Source organism: Watersipora subatra, chromosome 9, assembly GCF_963576615.1.
Source record: "Watersipora subatra chromosome 9, tzWatSuba1.1, whole genome shotgun sequence".
NCBI classification, from domain to species: domain Eukaryota; kingdom Metazoa; phylum Bryozoa; class Gymnolaemata; order Cheilostomatida; family Watersiporidae; genus Watersipora; species Watersipora subatra.
In genome coordinates this window covers 17,683,144-17,700,028 of record NC_088716.1, presented here as the reverse complement: position 1 = coordinate 17,700,028, position 16,885 = coordinate 17,683,144, and the positions used below count along the sequence as shown (strand labels likewise).

The 16,885-nt window shown below is 36.8% G+C and overlaps 1 protein-coding gene across 2 annotated transcripts in view; it reads right to left on the bottom strand.

Annotated features, from left to right (window-relative positions):
• Positions 1 to 3,418: 3,418 nt before the first annotated feature.
• Positions 3,419 to 16,885, bottom strand: part of LOC137403732 (small subunit processome component 20 homolog) — a 36,370-nt gene continuing 22,903 nt past the window's right edge. For both annotated transcript variants that reach the window (XM_068089752.1, XM_068089751.1), the window contains exons 16-26: positions 16,366 to 16,476; positions 13,882 to 14,031; positions 11,428 to 11,610; positions 10,977 to 11,111; positions 10,586 to 10,703; positions 9,203 to 9,513; positions 7,902 to 7,980; positions 7,564 to 7,751; positions 7,111 to 7,237; positions 5,387 to 5,535; positions 3,419 to 3,932 (exon numbers count right to left, since the gene is read on the bottom strand). In XM_068089752.1, coding sequence (XP_067945853.1) covers positions 3,771 to 3,932; positions 5,387 to 5,535; positions 7,111 to 7,237; positions 7,564 to 7,751; positions 7,902 to 7,980; positions 9,203 to 9,513; positions 10,586 to 10,703; positions 10,977 to 11,111; positions 11,428 to 11,610; positions 13,882 to 14,031; positions 16,366 to 16,476 — 1,713 coding nt within the window. In that variant the 3' untranslated portion in view covers positions 3,419 to 3,770. The remainder of the gene's footprint in view (positions 3,933 to 5,386; positions 5,536 to 7,110; positions 7,238 to 7,563; positions 7,752 to 7,901; positions 7,981 to 9,202; positions 9,514 to 10,585; positions 10,704 to 10,976; positions 11,112 to 11,427; positions 11,611 to 13,881; positions 14,032 to 16,365; positions 16,477 to 16,885) is intronic.

The following is a 16,885-nucleotide window of genomic DNA, read 5'->3' as shown; positions in this document are numbered from 1 at the left end:
AGGTTTGATTGTAACAGTCAAACCTTGACACACAAAGTTAGTATGTGTTAATATTTACTTTGTGTGACATGAAATATTCTTATACAAGTACATTCAATTTTTGTTTAACTTGTTTCACAACTGAAAGTGGTAAAATTACTAACTAACCATCCAACCAACCAACTGTGAAATAGATAACTTACATAACTAAAGGCACTCACATCTTGACTCATGATTCTATCAAATACAAATTTTTTCGACTTACTATAACAAGGTTACTATGTAGGTTATGTACTTACTAATTACAGTAAGTATGTGACATAGTTGTCATTGCTGTTTGGCATCTTTTACAAAGTTAATTTAGTTAAAGACATTTTTCACATGCAGAAAGTTGCAGGCATAAATTGTGTTGAAAGCTTTTATCAACTTGCTACTTTTGCTTAAAATCTTGCTAATCAATCAAACCTCAATATTAGAATTTAAAAAAATACGATGTTAGATTTAATCAAACATTTTTTTTAAAAACGCAAAGTAGTATTTTAGCACGCAATTTCTGAAATACGATGAACAGATCACCTTGAAACACTGCAGTGTTGAAAATTTGTATTTGTGTACATACATGCATGTAGTTGTAAAAGACACTGCTCTGTCTTTACATCACGCTAGCTAATTCCCCTTTTTCAGGCTCAAATGTAATAACGCATGAGAGTAGAGCGCTTTAGTATAATTTTCATATAACATGCACAATCACAGCCAAGGGCTACTCTGCCGTCTCAGAACAAAGTGCCAGCCTTTTATATGGGTGACCAACAACAAGTGTTACATAAGATAGAATGGTCAAACTCGTGATGGCGATTACATAAGTTGCGGTGAGACATTATTCAATACACAAAGAAAATTATGTAATAAGTTGCTAAATATAGATATGCATACGTGACAGCTACTGCTGCCAAAGATCACTAAAGTAGAGTGTAAGTTTTAAAATATAGCCTTCAATGTCCGTGTGCTACGACCATCACACAGTTCCCCTACTAAAGATGCTCGGACAGTATTGAATAGTGTTTCGTATCTACATTTTAGTTTTAAGCTCTAAGATTTCAACGAAAAAAACATGTGGGAGGCAGTAATGGTAAAAAAAGAGAATGTTTTTTTAAAGTGAAACAACCAATGGTAAAAATTTATTAATTATCGGCAAGATGAAATAGAAGTGATATAAATGATATATAAAAATATCAAATATAACAAGAATAAGTAAAAACAATGTTAATTTAAAGTTTATATTGTCAAAGGTAAACTAACTACAACAATGTGTGTCTCCTGCATCGTCAAAACTATGTTGCAAATTGCTGTTTTAAATGAAAAGATTAAATGACAAAACATTTTTGATTGATTATCACTCAATGGATTTTATTTTATACATTTTGGTTTTGTAGACTTACTTTTACATAATGCATGTTTCAATTTACAGCATTACAAGTTTAATAAATGTGAATGCCCTAAAACAAGTTTAATGGACAAGTCTGTACTGTTAAAGGTTTAATGGGCAGGTCTGGACCACTGAAGGTTTAAAGAACAGGTCTGTACTATTACAAGGTCAGTTGACATGTCTGTACTGTTAAAATTTTGATGAACAGGTCTGTACTATTACAAGGTCAATTGACATGTCTGTACTGTTAAAATTTTGATGAACAGGTCTGTACTATTACAAGGTCAATTGACATGTCTGTACTGTTAAAATTTTGATGAACAGGTCTGTACTATTACAAGGTCAATTGACATGTCTGTACTGTTAAAATTTTGATGAACAGGTCTGTACTATTACAAGGTCAATTGACATGTCTGTACTGTTAAAATTTTGATGAACAGGTCTGTACTATTACAAGGTCAATTGACATGTCTGTACTGTTAAAATTTTGATGAACAGGTCTGTACTATTACAAGGTCAATTGACATGTCTGTACTGTTAAAATTTTGATGAACAGGTCTGTACTATTACAAGGTCAATTGACATGTCTGTACTGTTAAAATTTTGATGAACAGGTCTGTACTATTACAAGGTCAATTGACATGTCTGTACTGTTAAAATTTTGATGAACAGGTCTGTACTATTACAAGGTCAATTGACATGTCTGTACTGTTAAAATTTTGATGAACAGGTCTGTACTATTACAAGGTCAATTGACATGTCTGTACTGTTAAAATTTTGATGAACAGGTCTGTACTATTACAAGGTCAATTGACATGTCTGTACTGTTAAAATTTTGATGAACAGGTCTGTACTATTACAAGGTCAATTGACATGTCTGTACTGTTAAAATTTTGATGAACAGGTCTGTACTATTACTGTACTTTTCAGACTATTATCCGCGACTTTTTTTCTGATGTTTTGAGCCATACGGCTTATATAAGGGTGCGGCTATTCTGTGGTTTTTTATTTCACCGCTAGGGCGCATTAACCAGAATCTCCAGTTAGTGCATTTCTAGCGGTGAAAGAAAAAACGAAGCAATGCCTAACTGTACTGTTCCATTAGGCAATGGGTTAAAAAGCGTCAGTTTATTCGGAACAGTGCCTAACGGCACCGTTCCGTTTTAACCAGCTAAGTTGCTGCCGTGTTAGAAAGCACCGTCCTGATTTCTGCGGCCTATACAAAAGTGCGCCCTATGTATTGTTTCATTATTGTCTTTTGAAAATAAAGCAGATGCAACTTATATAGGGATGCGGTTAATAATCCAAAAAGTACGGTATACGTCAATTAACATGTCTGTACTAGTAAAAATTCATTGGGCACCTCTGCACCACTAGAAGATTCATGGGCAGGTCTGTATATGCCTGTATTATTACTTTAACTGTCTGTTTAACAGACAGGTCTGCACTGTAACAAATTTTACAGGCAGTTCTGCAATGTTGTGAGTTCAATAGACAAGTCTGTTATGCAGCAAGACTAACGTATCGGTCTGCACTAGTTTATGGTTTGGGAAAGGTCTGCACTAGGTTATGGTTTGGGAAAGGTCTGCACTAATTTATGGTTTGTGACAGGTCTGCACTAATTTATGGTTTGTGACAGGTCTGCACTAATTTATGGTTTGTGACAGGTCTGCACTAATTTATGGTTTGTGACAGGTCTGCACTAATTTATGGTTTGTGACAGGTCTGCACTAATTTATGGTTTGCGACAGGGCTGCAATGCCTTGTCACAACGGATCCAATCAAAGTTCTGCCTTTAAGAATTGCTGTTTTGTCAAATATGTACAGGTTGGGTGCTCTCTCAGAACAACTGCACACACTTTGCTTGCACTGATATCATCTGATGCTACATCCAGTTTGCTATCAGCACGAGTTCAATAGATTGCATAGAGTGCTGCTAAGACAATGGAAATCTTAAGCTAATCAAGATCAATATAAGGCATGTGATGATTAGGTGTATCCAGGTAAAGAGCAGTGTAATAATTTATTGAGTTGCATGTACATGCACATTATAACATACAATTCTCCAAAAATATTCTTATGTCGAACATTACAAGTATGTAAGTGTGATGGCACCTATATACATAGAGAGCTGCAGCCACATAGTTCCTTCCTATTCACAAAAGAGATGCTAGTAACTTTTACACCAAACTTCACAGTTTATTAACAATATCATACGCTCACATACACTTAGATCATCTTTAATGCAAGAACACGGGGTGTGACATGATTACCCATCTCTCTGTAGAATAGCCGTGTCTCCTCATATTCATGGAACTAAACTTCATTGGCACAATAACACGGGTATGGTGACAAAGCCCCCAATTTATTGAAGAATAGCCATGTCTCTAGCGATTGGTTTTTTGGATTTGTGAGAGAACTTATTGCCTTTAAATTTGGAGGCGTTCTGGGCATGTCTCTTGGAGGTGTGCTTCTTTGTGTGTAGTCTTATTTTCTTCCTGGCAGTCACACTTGGATCAATGACAGCCTGAAATGTATTTCATATAGTAGAACTACACTCCTCGCTGGGTCAGACCTGACCACGGCGCAAATTGTAAGTCAACTACATACAGCCAACATGATAGCCTTTTGCGTATCTGTGTATCACAGGCTATTTCTGATGACAAATGGCTATTGACATAAAGTAGGCATTCTTAGCGCGGTAAAGCATAACGACCTACCTTTGTTTGGGTACATTGAAAATTCAGTAACTACTGTACAACCATTGCACAGCTTGTGTAAGGGTGGTTTTTATAAAAACCAACAAAATGCTAATGTATTACACCATGAAATTTTAAAATATTTAATTTGTGATGAGCGTTTACATTGATTTCTATGAACAGAATTTGTTACAATGTATCTATAGTTTCCCCATTCTCTCTTTTATTCGCTTGGTTTAATCAAAGCATATAAGAACCTTAACGAGCACATTTTAGCAAACAATGATAATATACATGGAGTATATGGCAGTACATGCAATTCTATGAAACTACAGACTACAAGGGGAGAGAGAAATAAGAGAGGGGGAGAGTACAGTAATACCAGGACATACGAAGGTTTTAGCAAACGAGAAATTTGTGATAGGAGGAAAAATTCGACTAAATTTTTGCTACGAGATGTGAGCATATGAAACAGGCTGCTTATGATAACAGCATCGCTTGGTCTCTCTCGTCGGATCAGTTTGTTGTTTGCACTTTTGCATGTTTTTGCGTGAATCAGTGCAGAATTAGGTGAAGGGGAGACAAAAACAAACATCAAATAGATGAGTTCCTTATAAAAAGGCTGACTTAAAGTGAAGGTGAAAGTGAGTCAAAAGTAGCTGAACTGGAAGAAGAAAAGTAAACAAATGAAAATGAAAACAAAATCAGAATTAAGTTTAGTGTAAACATGTGTTTAAGTGCTAGTGTTCAAGTCAGCTACGGTAAGTTTATTTATGTTAAGTTTAAAGTTTATGTTATGGAATGCCACAAAAATGTAGTGTACTTAACATGTTGCTGTCGAATCTCTCTCAAAGGTAAGAACTCCATACAGCACACAGTACTGGACGTAATGATGTGACATTTTATTGCAGATCATAGCCACTGAATAGGTATTTTTTAACTTAGTGAGGCGATTATATTACAATCAGAAAAACCATGTGTTTTTATTGTAATATATTTTTAGATGCTTTTTCAGAGCGTAAAATGGATAAATTTGTTTTTAGTTATATCATATGAGAAAAATCTATTTGAGATAGAGTGAATTGACACACGAGCTCAGGTCCCATAACGCGTACAGCTCGTACCTCAAGGTATTACTGCAATGTCACAGGAAGTATAAGGAGGCCGCATTGGTGACATAACTCTCTCTATACACTGCTCTACTTTAGAGCATTCCATGAATACTATCCAACCGATATCATGACAACTATCAATTCTACTTATAACTAAACAGATTACTGACCTGCTGGGCAAATTTACGTTTCCGCTCAGCTTTCCTCTGACTGGCAGCACGGTGCACATTGGCATACTCAGCAGAGTAGACTGATATGCCAACAGTTGACTTGAGGAGGTTACATACTTCCCCAGCTAGATTCCTCAAGTCCTCAGTCTCTGCCACAACAACACACAGACCATTAATTTTTGATGTCAGTTAAACTCTCAGTAAGATGCTAAGAGTAAGAGGTTGACTAGCAACAAAATTCACATTACAGCTATTTGGTATCAGAAGATTCACCATGTCTTACTCTGCTGTTTTTTAGGTGCAAAATATGTGGAAATGTGATTACAAGCTCTTAAAAGCTTAAAAACGAACAGTTAATCGCAGCCATCATGAAACCGCAGTAGATTGAAATCAGTTTATTTCTCTGACGTAGTCATTACATTTGGTTATCGTTTTGTCACGTGATGTTCTCACGTAAATTGAAAGGCCAATAAAAGGCTCAATATAAAACTTATCGTAGCACTAGTTTATGACAAACACTTCGGGTTTTACCGAAGACCCCGCATTAAATATAGATGCTCGCTACTTTACAGTTTTGTTTCGGTTGGTCTAATCATCTAGTCGTAATCTGATCATGTGACCCAATACTTTGTGAATAATTTCTGCAGCATTTTTCGATTATCACAGGTGACCAACAGACTCGTCATGTTTATCAGACAATGATATGTACTCCTTCGAGCTAAGGTTAAAAAATTAAACGAATTTTCATGGTAGGTTATAAGATATCAGTGCTGAAAGTGACAGCATTACAATGATGATAAAATAGATGCGTAAGAACAATAGACATGGTTTCATTGAATGCTGAAATATACTTGTAAAAATATTTGACTATATTTGAAATTATTTGAATGAGGTTGCGTGAAAGTGAAAACAGAAGCCATATTGTACAACTACGTCCCATTTGAGCCGTTTTGGAAAGAGATTCTAATCTACGGCGGTTTTGTGATAGCTGCGATTAACTGTTCGTTTTTGAGCTTTTAAGAGCTTGTAATTTCATTTCCACATATTTTGCACTTACAGCACAACAGAGTAAGCGATAGTGAATCTTTTGATATCAAATAACTGTAATATGAATTTTGTTGCAAGTCAACCTTTAAGTAACATGTTTTATTACAATACTGCTCTAATGTTCCAAATGTAATAATTAATGTTTATTTACTCATTCAATACATCCGCCAATAAGATTAGGTTTCTGAGACTTATTCACTACCAGCCAATAAGAAAAGGCTTCTACGACTTATTCAATACATCAGCCAATAAGATTAGGTTTCTGAGACTTATTCAACACATCAGCCAATAAGATTAGGTTTCTGAGACATTCAATACATCAGCCAATAAAATCAAATTCTGAGAGTGTTTTTCAAGACAATCACCTGCAGGCGTGTGTACTAAAGTCTAACTAGTTGAGCTACTTTTGCTGAGGCTGTTAATAATGATAATAAGTAAGGATAATGATGGAGCAACTCCAAATGTTGCAGAATGAAACTCCATAGAACCAAAAATAACTTTCATATTAGATATATGCTGATACGCCTCAAGAAGATTCCTTATGATGAGACAAACTAAATTGGGAACCCAAGGATCTCTGTCTAAATGTATAAAAAAATACAAAAACTAGGTTCAGGCTGAGTAAGTCTATCTAAAATGGATATCAAGGCCAGCAGAAGAGAGGTTTGTAGTGGTACCTGGAAACAAATTGACCATGGTGAGCTCTCGGTGAATAGGAGGTAAAATGTTTTTTAGATGCTTTTCCAGATCATGTGGACCGAGTTCCATAGCAATGGCTGCTAAACACTTGAATACATTGCTTCTCTGTAAAAGATGATTCAATGAATGACAAGACCACAGACTTGACTTGAATATAAATGAAACTGGTCCCCTGATTATAACTCTATCATTAATAGAGGGGGTACATGGGTCAAGTACAAGTGTTCATGTAGATCAATGCACAACATGTATGTTCTTCAGAAAGAGCTCCTGTACTTTACTGGTTCATATAAATATACATATGTAAAAAACAAGACAACTCACAACTAGACAAAACAACCCAAGGACTCCATTGAGCAAAAAATAAGCTGCTGCCAAAAGCGCATCTATATTTACTTTCTATGTCTATGCCTTTCATGCTGAACACTGACCTTGACACATGTTCGTGGAGAGTTTGTGGCTTCGTATGTTGCAACTTTTCCAAGGCGTCTGATAAGCCAATTAACTGAGACATCCTCTTTTTTAATCTCAGTTTCTTTGCTGGCACCTTCGGCGAGATTGGAGGAAATCACTAGCTCCTCCGTAGGCTGCTGTTGCGGTATATCTACGCTCTCAGTCTCTGTTAACAATGAGCCTCTAGTCACACGCAGTGTTTCTATGGCAACATTTAAACATGTTTCAGCTAATGAAACTTAAAAATGCCTGACTGATGCTATCAGGTATTGGCAAGTGGTTTATGTGGAAACGCAGTAGAGCCATTTTGGTTTACCTGGAGATGGTGGTGTAGGGGACCTGGACTCTGGGAGCTTTAGTATGACCTTAGCCAAGAATATCAAGTTCTTCACAATCTGCAACAACACCATGAACACATCGCTAAGGTAGATAGTACTATTCATATACACAACATCATTCAGGAAACATAGTCTATTTAACAGCGCTGAACACTACAACACATTTCATGAGTTGAACACACCCCTTAAGGATTGAACACACCCCCTAAAGTTTAACATCCCCTTAAATGTTTAACACATCCCTAAAAGTTGAACACACACCCTAGAAGTTTTGAAAGGGTTTGAAAAAGTGTACAAGTCCGCTAGCATATGCGATTTCTTTGCTAACTCAAACTAAAGAGGTTTCTTTTTACAAAATATATAATAAGCAGATTAGGGAGAACATCAATAATATGACTCTAACAGCGATCTGATGAATTAGCCCACAAGCTACATCCAAGTGAACAATGCTATTGCTAAGCTTGTATTGAGGTAGAACAGGAGATGAATATAAACAATGCTAGAGCTTCAACATTTTTTATATTGAGTATAAAGTCTTCAGTCTATGCGAACAAAGAAAATTTTTCTTTCTATGTATCAATACCTCCCAAACTTGTAAATAAGCAGTAAACAAAATAGCTAGCTTCCTGTTTATGCAAAATCACAACTCTACTACAATTTAACATGAAGCGTCATACACTGTTTAAACGCATCATAATTCTTTGTCGGAAATAAAAATGACCAAAATAGCATACACCGAGGATACACCGTACATATTTGCTATAAAATACATGTAAGTATACGGTGGTATTTCCGTGTACTAACTAACATGAATATAACATTCATAAAAATTTTGGACTGTTGTTGTTGAAGATGTATTGGCAAACATGCCCTAATTCACTGTCAAAGGACCTCAGCAGGCTCTATTATGGCATAGAGGGCAAAAAGCTATTGTGATTCTCTTACCATTGTAAGTGTAACTCTAATGGAATTTGAAAGCTTTATGTGGACTCCAACTAGTATCCACAAGCATGCAAGAGAATCATGTTGCCGACCTTTATCACATCCATTCAACCCTCTCACCTTTTCTCTTCTCCACGCATTCTTAACAACTTTATTTCATCCACCCTTTCCACCCTCCTTTCCTCTGCCCATACCTCACAATTTTATTTCATCCACCCTCTCCCCACCAATTCTTAACAATTATTTCATCTACTCCTTTCCTCCACCCATACCTCACAAGTTCATCTCATTCACCCTCTCACCCATCTAACCCCACTTCACAACACCCTAATCTTACCTGAGCAGCGAACTCCTCATCAACATATTTGGAACTAAGTTGAGTGCAAAAGTCAGCTGTGAAGTCCCTGAGCTTTTGTCTCATATTCCTCAGGAGAAACATCATACTTCTGTATGACTTGTTCAGGTCAGCGGACGATCCTTTACCTTTCTTCTCTCCTTGAGCCGTTGAAAGAGCGCTGCCGGATTCTTGAGACAGAAAGGCAGCGATAAGCTCATCAGGGTTGAAGGTGCTAAAGACGAGACCGAAGACCTGTGCTGTAGCACACCTAACCCAGGCGTGAGGGTGCAGCATGAGCTGTTTGATGTGCTCTGTAAATAAGCACATAACAATCAGATGCACAAACCATTATGTTATTATACACACTTCTCTGCTTAATGTTGAGCACATTTAACACTTTAAAGCCTGTGCCCGAAATTTGGGAAGATTTTTTTTCATCTGATCTTACGACTGAGAAAACTCGGCTTCATGGTTTTGCTTTTCACTTCATGGTTTCACTTTCCCGTACTTCTGGTTTACATAGAATTAAAAACTTTGTTGCTGTGTCCGATATATATATTCAGTATATTTTGATCGTCGACAAGTCGATTAGACTATTACCTCTTGAGATGAAATACCCAGGTTATATCTGAATGGCCGAGAAATGAAAAATGGCTGCCTACAGTACACTAGCTTCTAATGACATATTGATTGAAACTCTTGGTAATGACTGATCAAAAATAGGAAAAACTAGAAAGCTTCCCCTCAGCAACAAGAACTTTACACTAGAACTCCCTGTTTTGTATTCATTAAGGAATACCCACACTCTGTAAGGTTTGGTGTACGTCAACCATTATATTTCTCCAGTTACCTCTAAACATGGCATCTTCAAAAAAGCTTAAAAAGCTATTTACTCTGTTTAATTTCTGTTTACTTCATCGAGTTCTACAAACTTGGAGCTTAAAGATGATATTCAGTTCAAAAGGATATGCGTCATTTTACTGTAAGTGCTTTCACCGTCAATGGAAAGTTATTACTAGAGTCTAGGATCAGGGAACTTGCTTGTGTCTGCAAGGTTAAGTATACTGTGTCTGTATGTGTATACACTTGCTATGTCTGCAAGGTTAGGTATACTGTGTCTGTATGTCTGTATGTGTATACATTTGCTTGTGTCTGCAAGGTTAGGTATACTGTGTCTGTATGTGTATACACTAGCTTGTGTCTGTATGTGTGTATGTCTGTATGTGTATACACTTGCTATGTCTGTATGTCTGTGTATACACTTGCTATGTCTGTATGTCTGTGTATACACTTGCTATGTCTGTATATTTGCTTGATTAGTCTTCAAAGTGGTAAGAATAAGTTACAAAGAAATGATAATATGGTCTTATTGCATGAACTCACCAAGCAGGAGGTCACATGTGTGCTGCCTCAGTACCCTCGGACACTCCCTTATGACTTTCATAGTTAACATGACCAAATGGTAGAGTTGGAGGTCCTTGGAGGAGTCGCTCTCTCCTTCCTGATAGATAACATGTGACTCATATTAAATACATCCGAACAAAACTATCTAAGTATTTATGCAACATCAATAATAAAACACAGAATAAAACAAAATGTAATTCCAAACAATATACAGAACACATCACTAGTGTACTAGAAGATATGTCTATTTTGGGATTGCAGTTGAAATTTCTCTCACTTTATTCAACCAGAGTGCAGTCAGCAATAGATATACCAGTCAATAGAAGGCTTAAAATATATTCACATCTCAGTTACAAATAGAGATACCAACCATTGTAACATAGAGTTGAGGCTGCAATGCTTTCTCAAGAACTGGCAAGAAATCATTGAACCTGGAAGAGAAGCCATCGCATTCGACCTCGATAAACAGACCAATAACCTGCGCAGCCATCTGAACAATCTCCACCTGCAAAGTTAAGATCTGCCTACACATCAAAGATTCGCCTACATATCTAAGGCCCACCTACACATCTAAACCCTGACTAGACCAAGCAAGAAAAGACAGTCTACACAAGCAGCAGGTGTCAAGGACAATTCTCTGCTGAATTTATAAAGAGCAGCTTAAAAACTACAATGTAGGTATCACAATGAGAATTGTAGACACCTGTTACATAGAGGCAGCAAAAGGTTAAGAGATAACACACATTATGAGTTCTATAATGTCAAAAACGTTGACCATTGGAGCGAGTTTATTGCAATGACTGTCACAAGGGAATACTTACCTTAGACTCTTGAAGCCACTTGAAGGCCATTTGGAAAAGGCGAGTGCGAAAGTTTCTTTCCACTCTCCCTAAGAGAGTTTTTATGCCGAGGGCAGCTAGCCTACGGCACTTCTCTGCCTCATCATTCACTCGTGCCTGAGCCAGCGAGAGGAATATGCTCGAGGAGAACGTGTGCACCGTTTTCTACAATAGATTATGAGAGACACTATTAACTAGGTGAACATTGATATCAAACACTCCTAATGTATGTAGACTTACTGGCTGCTAAAACTCTATGAGACTATGTCTGACCATAGAAGGATTCAGTTAGCGTGTAATCTATATTATGCATAAACCTGCATAAAGCTATCTGATAATTCATAGAATAAAATCAGTCTAATCCTGTTCATTACATTTTCTGTATATATACTAGTATATACACAGAATATATACTAGTATATATATAGTATAATGTATATATACTAGTATATATATTAGTATTTTTATGTACCATACTTTTCGGACTATTAGCCACTACTTTTTTCTGATGATTTGAGCCATGCGGCTTATATAAGGGTGCGGCTATTCTGTGGCTTTTTCTTTCACCACTAGCCCGCATTAACCGGAATCTTCGTTTAGTGCGCCTCTAGCGGTGAAAGAAAATATAAAACAATGCCTAACAGTGCTGTTCCGTTAGGCACTAGGTTAAAAAGCGTCAGTTAATACGAAACAGTGTTGTTAGACACTGTTCCATTTTAAACAACAAAGTTGCTGCAATGTTAAAAAGCACCGTCCTGAGTTCCGCGGCATATACAAAGGTGCGGCCTATGTATTGCTTTATTATCGGTTTTTGGAAAATAAAGCAAACGCGGCTTATATAGGGGTACGGTTTATAGTCCGAAAAGTATGGTATATATTTTACTAGCAAATATATGTATTAGTATTTTTATTTAAAAATTTTGCTAGTATATATACATACTAGCACTTACATAGTTATGGCCCGGTAACAATGCAAATCCATGCAGAAGACTAAGAAGTTAAAACACCTATTTTATGCAGTAGCATTTGTATGCTCCTACAACATAAATAATCCCTTCCAAACACACTTTATATGGATTTTACATAATGCAAGCAGTAAAATACATGTAAATGGCCTAATCCATTCCAAGATCTTCCCAAACCCATCCCTTCGGCCCTTCAGAATGAACGTACTAAACTTAACTTCTTAATTTATTGACTGTACAGTAACTGTGGTATTATTTGTTTGTATCCACAAACTTTTCCTTTTTTTGTCACTTACACTTGATTTAGGGTCCATGGGTAATTTCACGTCATGTTAAGGTGAGCATTAACTTTAAATTAAAATTAACACTTTCATGTTCATTTTAATTGAAATTTTGCCAAAGCAAGGTCTCTGATGCGAAGAAAATTGCTAAGAAAGACAGGTAAAAAACTAGAACAAAGTGAAATATATAATAATGTGGCAAAAAAGAAAAATATATTTTTAATTTCGACTATGTGACTCTCGTTAGTCAAATCAAATTTGAGAACTTGCACCGAGTTGATGCTTTAATTTATATAAATGTTCTCTTGTAGTACAAAGCGCAAACTTTATATAAGTTCGTTACGTTCAGTAGAATTGAAGTAAAATGAGGTTTACATTACAGAGCGTCTGCTATTCAAGAAAACCGTGGAGTGGTATTCAAGAAAACTTGGAGTAGTTGTATTTTGGAGAATACAACTTTACGATGTAGATGTCAAACACAGTGTCAAAAATTGAACATTATAAGCTTATACAATTAATATAAGCAGAATATGATATTGAACCATGAAAAAAAGATATGTACACATCAATAAATCGCTTGTATTGACAACTAATTGACACTTTTAGTAACCAACTGACTGTGAGAGATACATTCGTAACCAACATTGTACTCAATAAAACATTAATTAAAAGTTAAATCTGTCTAAGCACTACTAAAATGAAAGTGGGTGTGAATACTTTGAAATTGATTTCATACTTATCATGAGGAGACAACTCTAAATCCTTACCATGGGAAGACAAATTCTTATTCAATTTCAAGAAGTCGAATTAAATGGTTAGGATTTAAAGAACTACCTAGCACTGCCCAAAGTGTTTTTAAAAATACTTATTGAGCTATACCGTAATCCACAAGTTTATACCATGAGGTGACAACTCCATATGAATTTCAATGAGCTGGCTCAAGCGTAGGCCAACAATGATGAGATTATTTATACAATTAGCCTTCAAAGGTCATTAGATTTTTTATACAACTAACTAGTATGTGGTAACAGATAATCCAAGTTTTCTGAAAATTACCCAGATAATTACCCATGTGCAAAATATAATGACCTAAATTCTTCATAGAATGACTAATAGAACTATAAAATAATCGATAGGCAACATAAAGGAAATTTTACTTTGTGCAATTATATATACAAAAATCTATCAACCTGAGGAAAGGCTGTCAGCATGGCGCCTAGCATTTCAAATATGCTCTCACGACCATGTTGAGCACCATAGTCCAGATTGTCAAGGTAGAAATTGATGTGCTTTGGCAGACCTTTGCCAAGAGGATAGTCCAAGAGAAACTGTAGCACAACCTGCAAGAGACAGCACTTGTATGCTGATGTATATAGCCTCCATGATGAAATGTGAAGACTTAATACATAAACAAACATGTAGATTTGAGATTTACTATATATTAAAAATATGCTGTTTAAAAAATTTGACTATTAGTCAGCATGTAAATATCGTATCGAGAGTTTTACCTCTATACAGTTGAGTCTCATATCAGAAGACTTACCTGCCTACAGTTGAGTCTCATATCAGGAGTCTTACCTGTCTACAGTTGAGTCTCACATCAGAAGTCTTTCCTGTCTACAGTTGAGTCTCACATCAGAAGTCTTACCTGTCTACAGTTGAGTCTCATATCAGAAGTCTTACCTGCCTACAGTTGAGTCTTATATTAGAAGTTTAACCTGTGTACAGTTGAGTCTCATATTAGAAGTCTTACCTGTCTACAGCTGAGTCTCACATCAGAAATCTTACCTGTCTACAGTTGAGTCTCATATCAGAAGTCTTACCTGCCTACAGTTGAGTCTCATATCAGAAGTCTTACCTGTCTATAGTTGAGTCTCACATCAGAAGTCTTACCTGCCTACAGTTGAGTCTCACATCAGAAGTCTTACCTGTCTACAGTTGAGTCTCATATCATAAGTCTTACCTGTCTACAGTTGAGTCTCATCAGAAGTCTTACCTGTCTACAGTTGAGTCTCATATCAGAAGTCTTACCTGTCTATAGTTGAGTCTCACATCAGAAGTCTTACCTGTCTACAGTTGAGTCTCACATCAGAAGTCTTACTTGTCTACATGTGAGTCTCATACTAGAAGTCTTACCTGTCTACAGCTGAGTCTCACATCAGAAGTCTTACCTGTCTACAGTTGAGTCTCATATCAGAAGTCTTACCTGCCTACAGTTGAGTCTCATATCAGAAGTCTTACCTGTCTATAGTTGAGTCTCACATCAGAAGTCTTACGTGCCTACAGTTGAGTCTCATATCAGAAGTCTTACCTGTCTACAGTTGAGTCTCATATCAGAAGTCTTACCTGTCTATAGTTGAGTCTCACATCAGAAGTCTTACGTGCCTACAGTTGAGTCTCATATCAGAAGTCTTACCTGTCTACAGTTGAGTCTCATATCAGAAGTCTTACCTGTCTATAGTTGAGTCTCACATCAGAAGTCTTACCTGTCTACAGTTGAGTCTCCCATCAGAAGTCTTACCTGCCTACAGTTGAGTCTCACATCAGAAGTCTTACCTGTCTATAGTTGAGTCTCACATCAGAAGTCTTACCTGTCTACAGTTGAGTCTCCCATCAGAAGTCTTACCTGCCTACAGTTGAGTCTCACATCAGAAGTCTTACCTGTCTATGGTTGAGTCTCACATCAGAAGTCTTACTTGTCAACAGTTGAGTCTCACATCAGAAGTCTTACCTGCCTACAGTTGAGTCTCATATCAGAAGTCTTACCTGTCTATGGTTGAGTCTCACATCAGAAGTCTTACTTGTCTACAGTTGAGTCTCATATCAGAAGTCTTACCTGCCTACAGTTGAGTCTCACATCAGAAGTCTTACCTGCCTACAGTTGAGTCTCATATCAGAAGTCTTACCTGTCTATAGTTGAGTCTCACATCAGAAGTCTTACCTGCCTACAGTTGAGTCTCATATCAGAAGTCTTACCTGTCTACAGTTGAGTCTCACATCAGAAGTCTTACCTGCCTACAGTTGAGTCTCATATCAGAAGTCTTACCTGTTTACAGTTGAGTCTCATATCAGAAGTCTTACCTGTCTACAGTTGAGTCTCACATCAGAAGTCTTACTTGTCTACAGTTGAGTCTCACATCAGAAGTCTTACCTGTCTACAGTTGAGTCTCACATCAGAAGTCTTACCTGCCTACAGTTGAGTCTCATATCAGAAGTCTTACCTGTCTACAGTTGAGTCTCATATCAGAAGTCTTACCTGCCTACAGTTGAGTCTCATATCAGAAGTCTTACCTGTCTATAGTTGAGTCTCACATCAGAAGTCTTACCTGCCTACAGTTGAGTCTCACATCAGAAGTCTTACCTGTCTACAGTTGAGTCTCATATCAGAGGTCTTACCTGTCTACAGTTGAGTCTCATCAGAAGTCTTACCTGTCTACAGTTGAGTCTCACATCAGAAGTCTTACCTGCCTACAGTTGAGTCTCACATCAGAAGTCTTACCTGTCTACAGTTGAGTCTCACATCAGAAGTCTTACCTGCCTACAGTTGAGTCTCCCATCAGAAGTCTTACCTGTCTACAGTTGAGTCTCATATCAGAAGTCTTACCTGTCTACAGTTGAGTCTCACATCAGAAGTCTTACCTGTCTACAGTTGAGTCTCATATCAGAAGTCTTACCTGTCTACAGTTGAGTCTCACATCAGAAGATTCACTGTTTACTGACAACTCCTCTAACTTCTTTATCAGCTCATAGAGCAGTTTACAAATAAGCTTCCGGGAGATAATGGCCTGCAACAATGATATGGTTAGTTGTTGCAGTATTGATAATAAATCATATCAGATTCAAGAACTGAGCTAATAAAGCTACACATAGTAATGTTAATGAGAAGATAACACTATCTATATAAAAAATCTCAGCGTTTGTTTGTCTGTCGTCCATGTGTCCGGTTATAGCGATAAAGTCATAGGAACAAAAATCTGTTTTGCATTGGATCTGGATTTGCACTAGAATCAAGCAAATGCAATTATATTTGCCTGTATAGTGCAATTCGCACTGTATAAGGCTAATGTAATTACTTCAAGAAGTTCTCATTGCTTTTTTAAACTGCAGAATAAACTATGCAAAATACAATGTACTGTATTCTTGTAAGAATATTTGTTCCAACTTAAGACACCATTGATATACGGATAAAATATT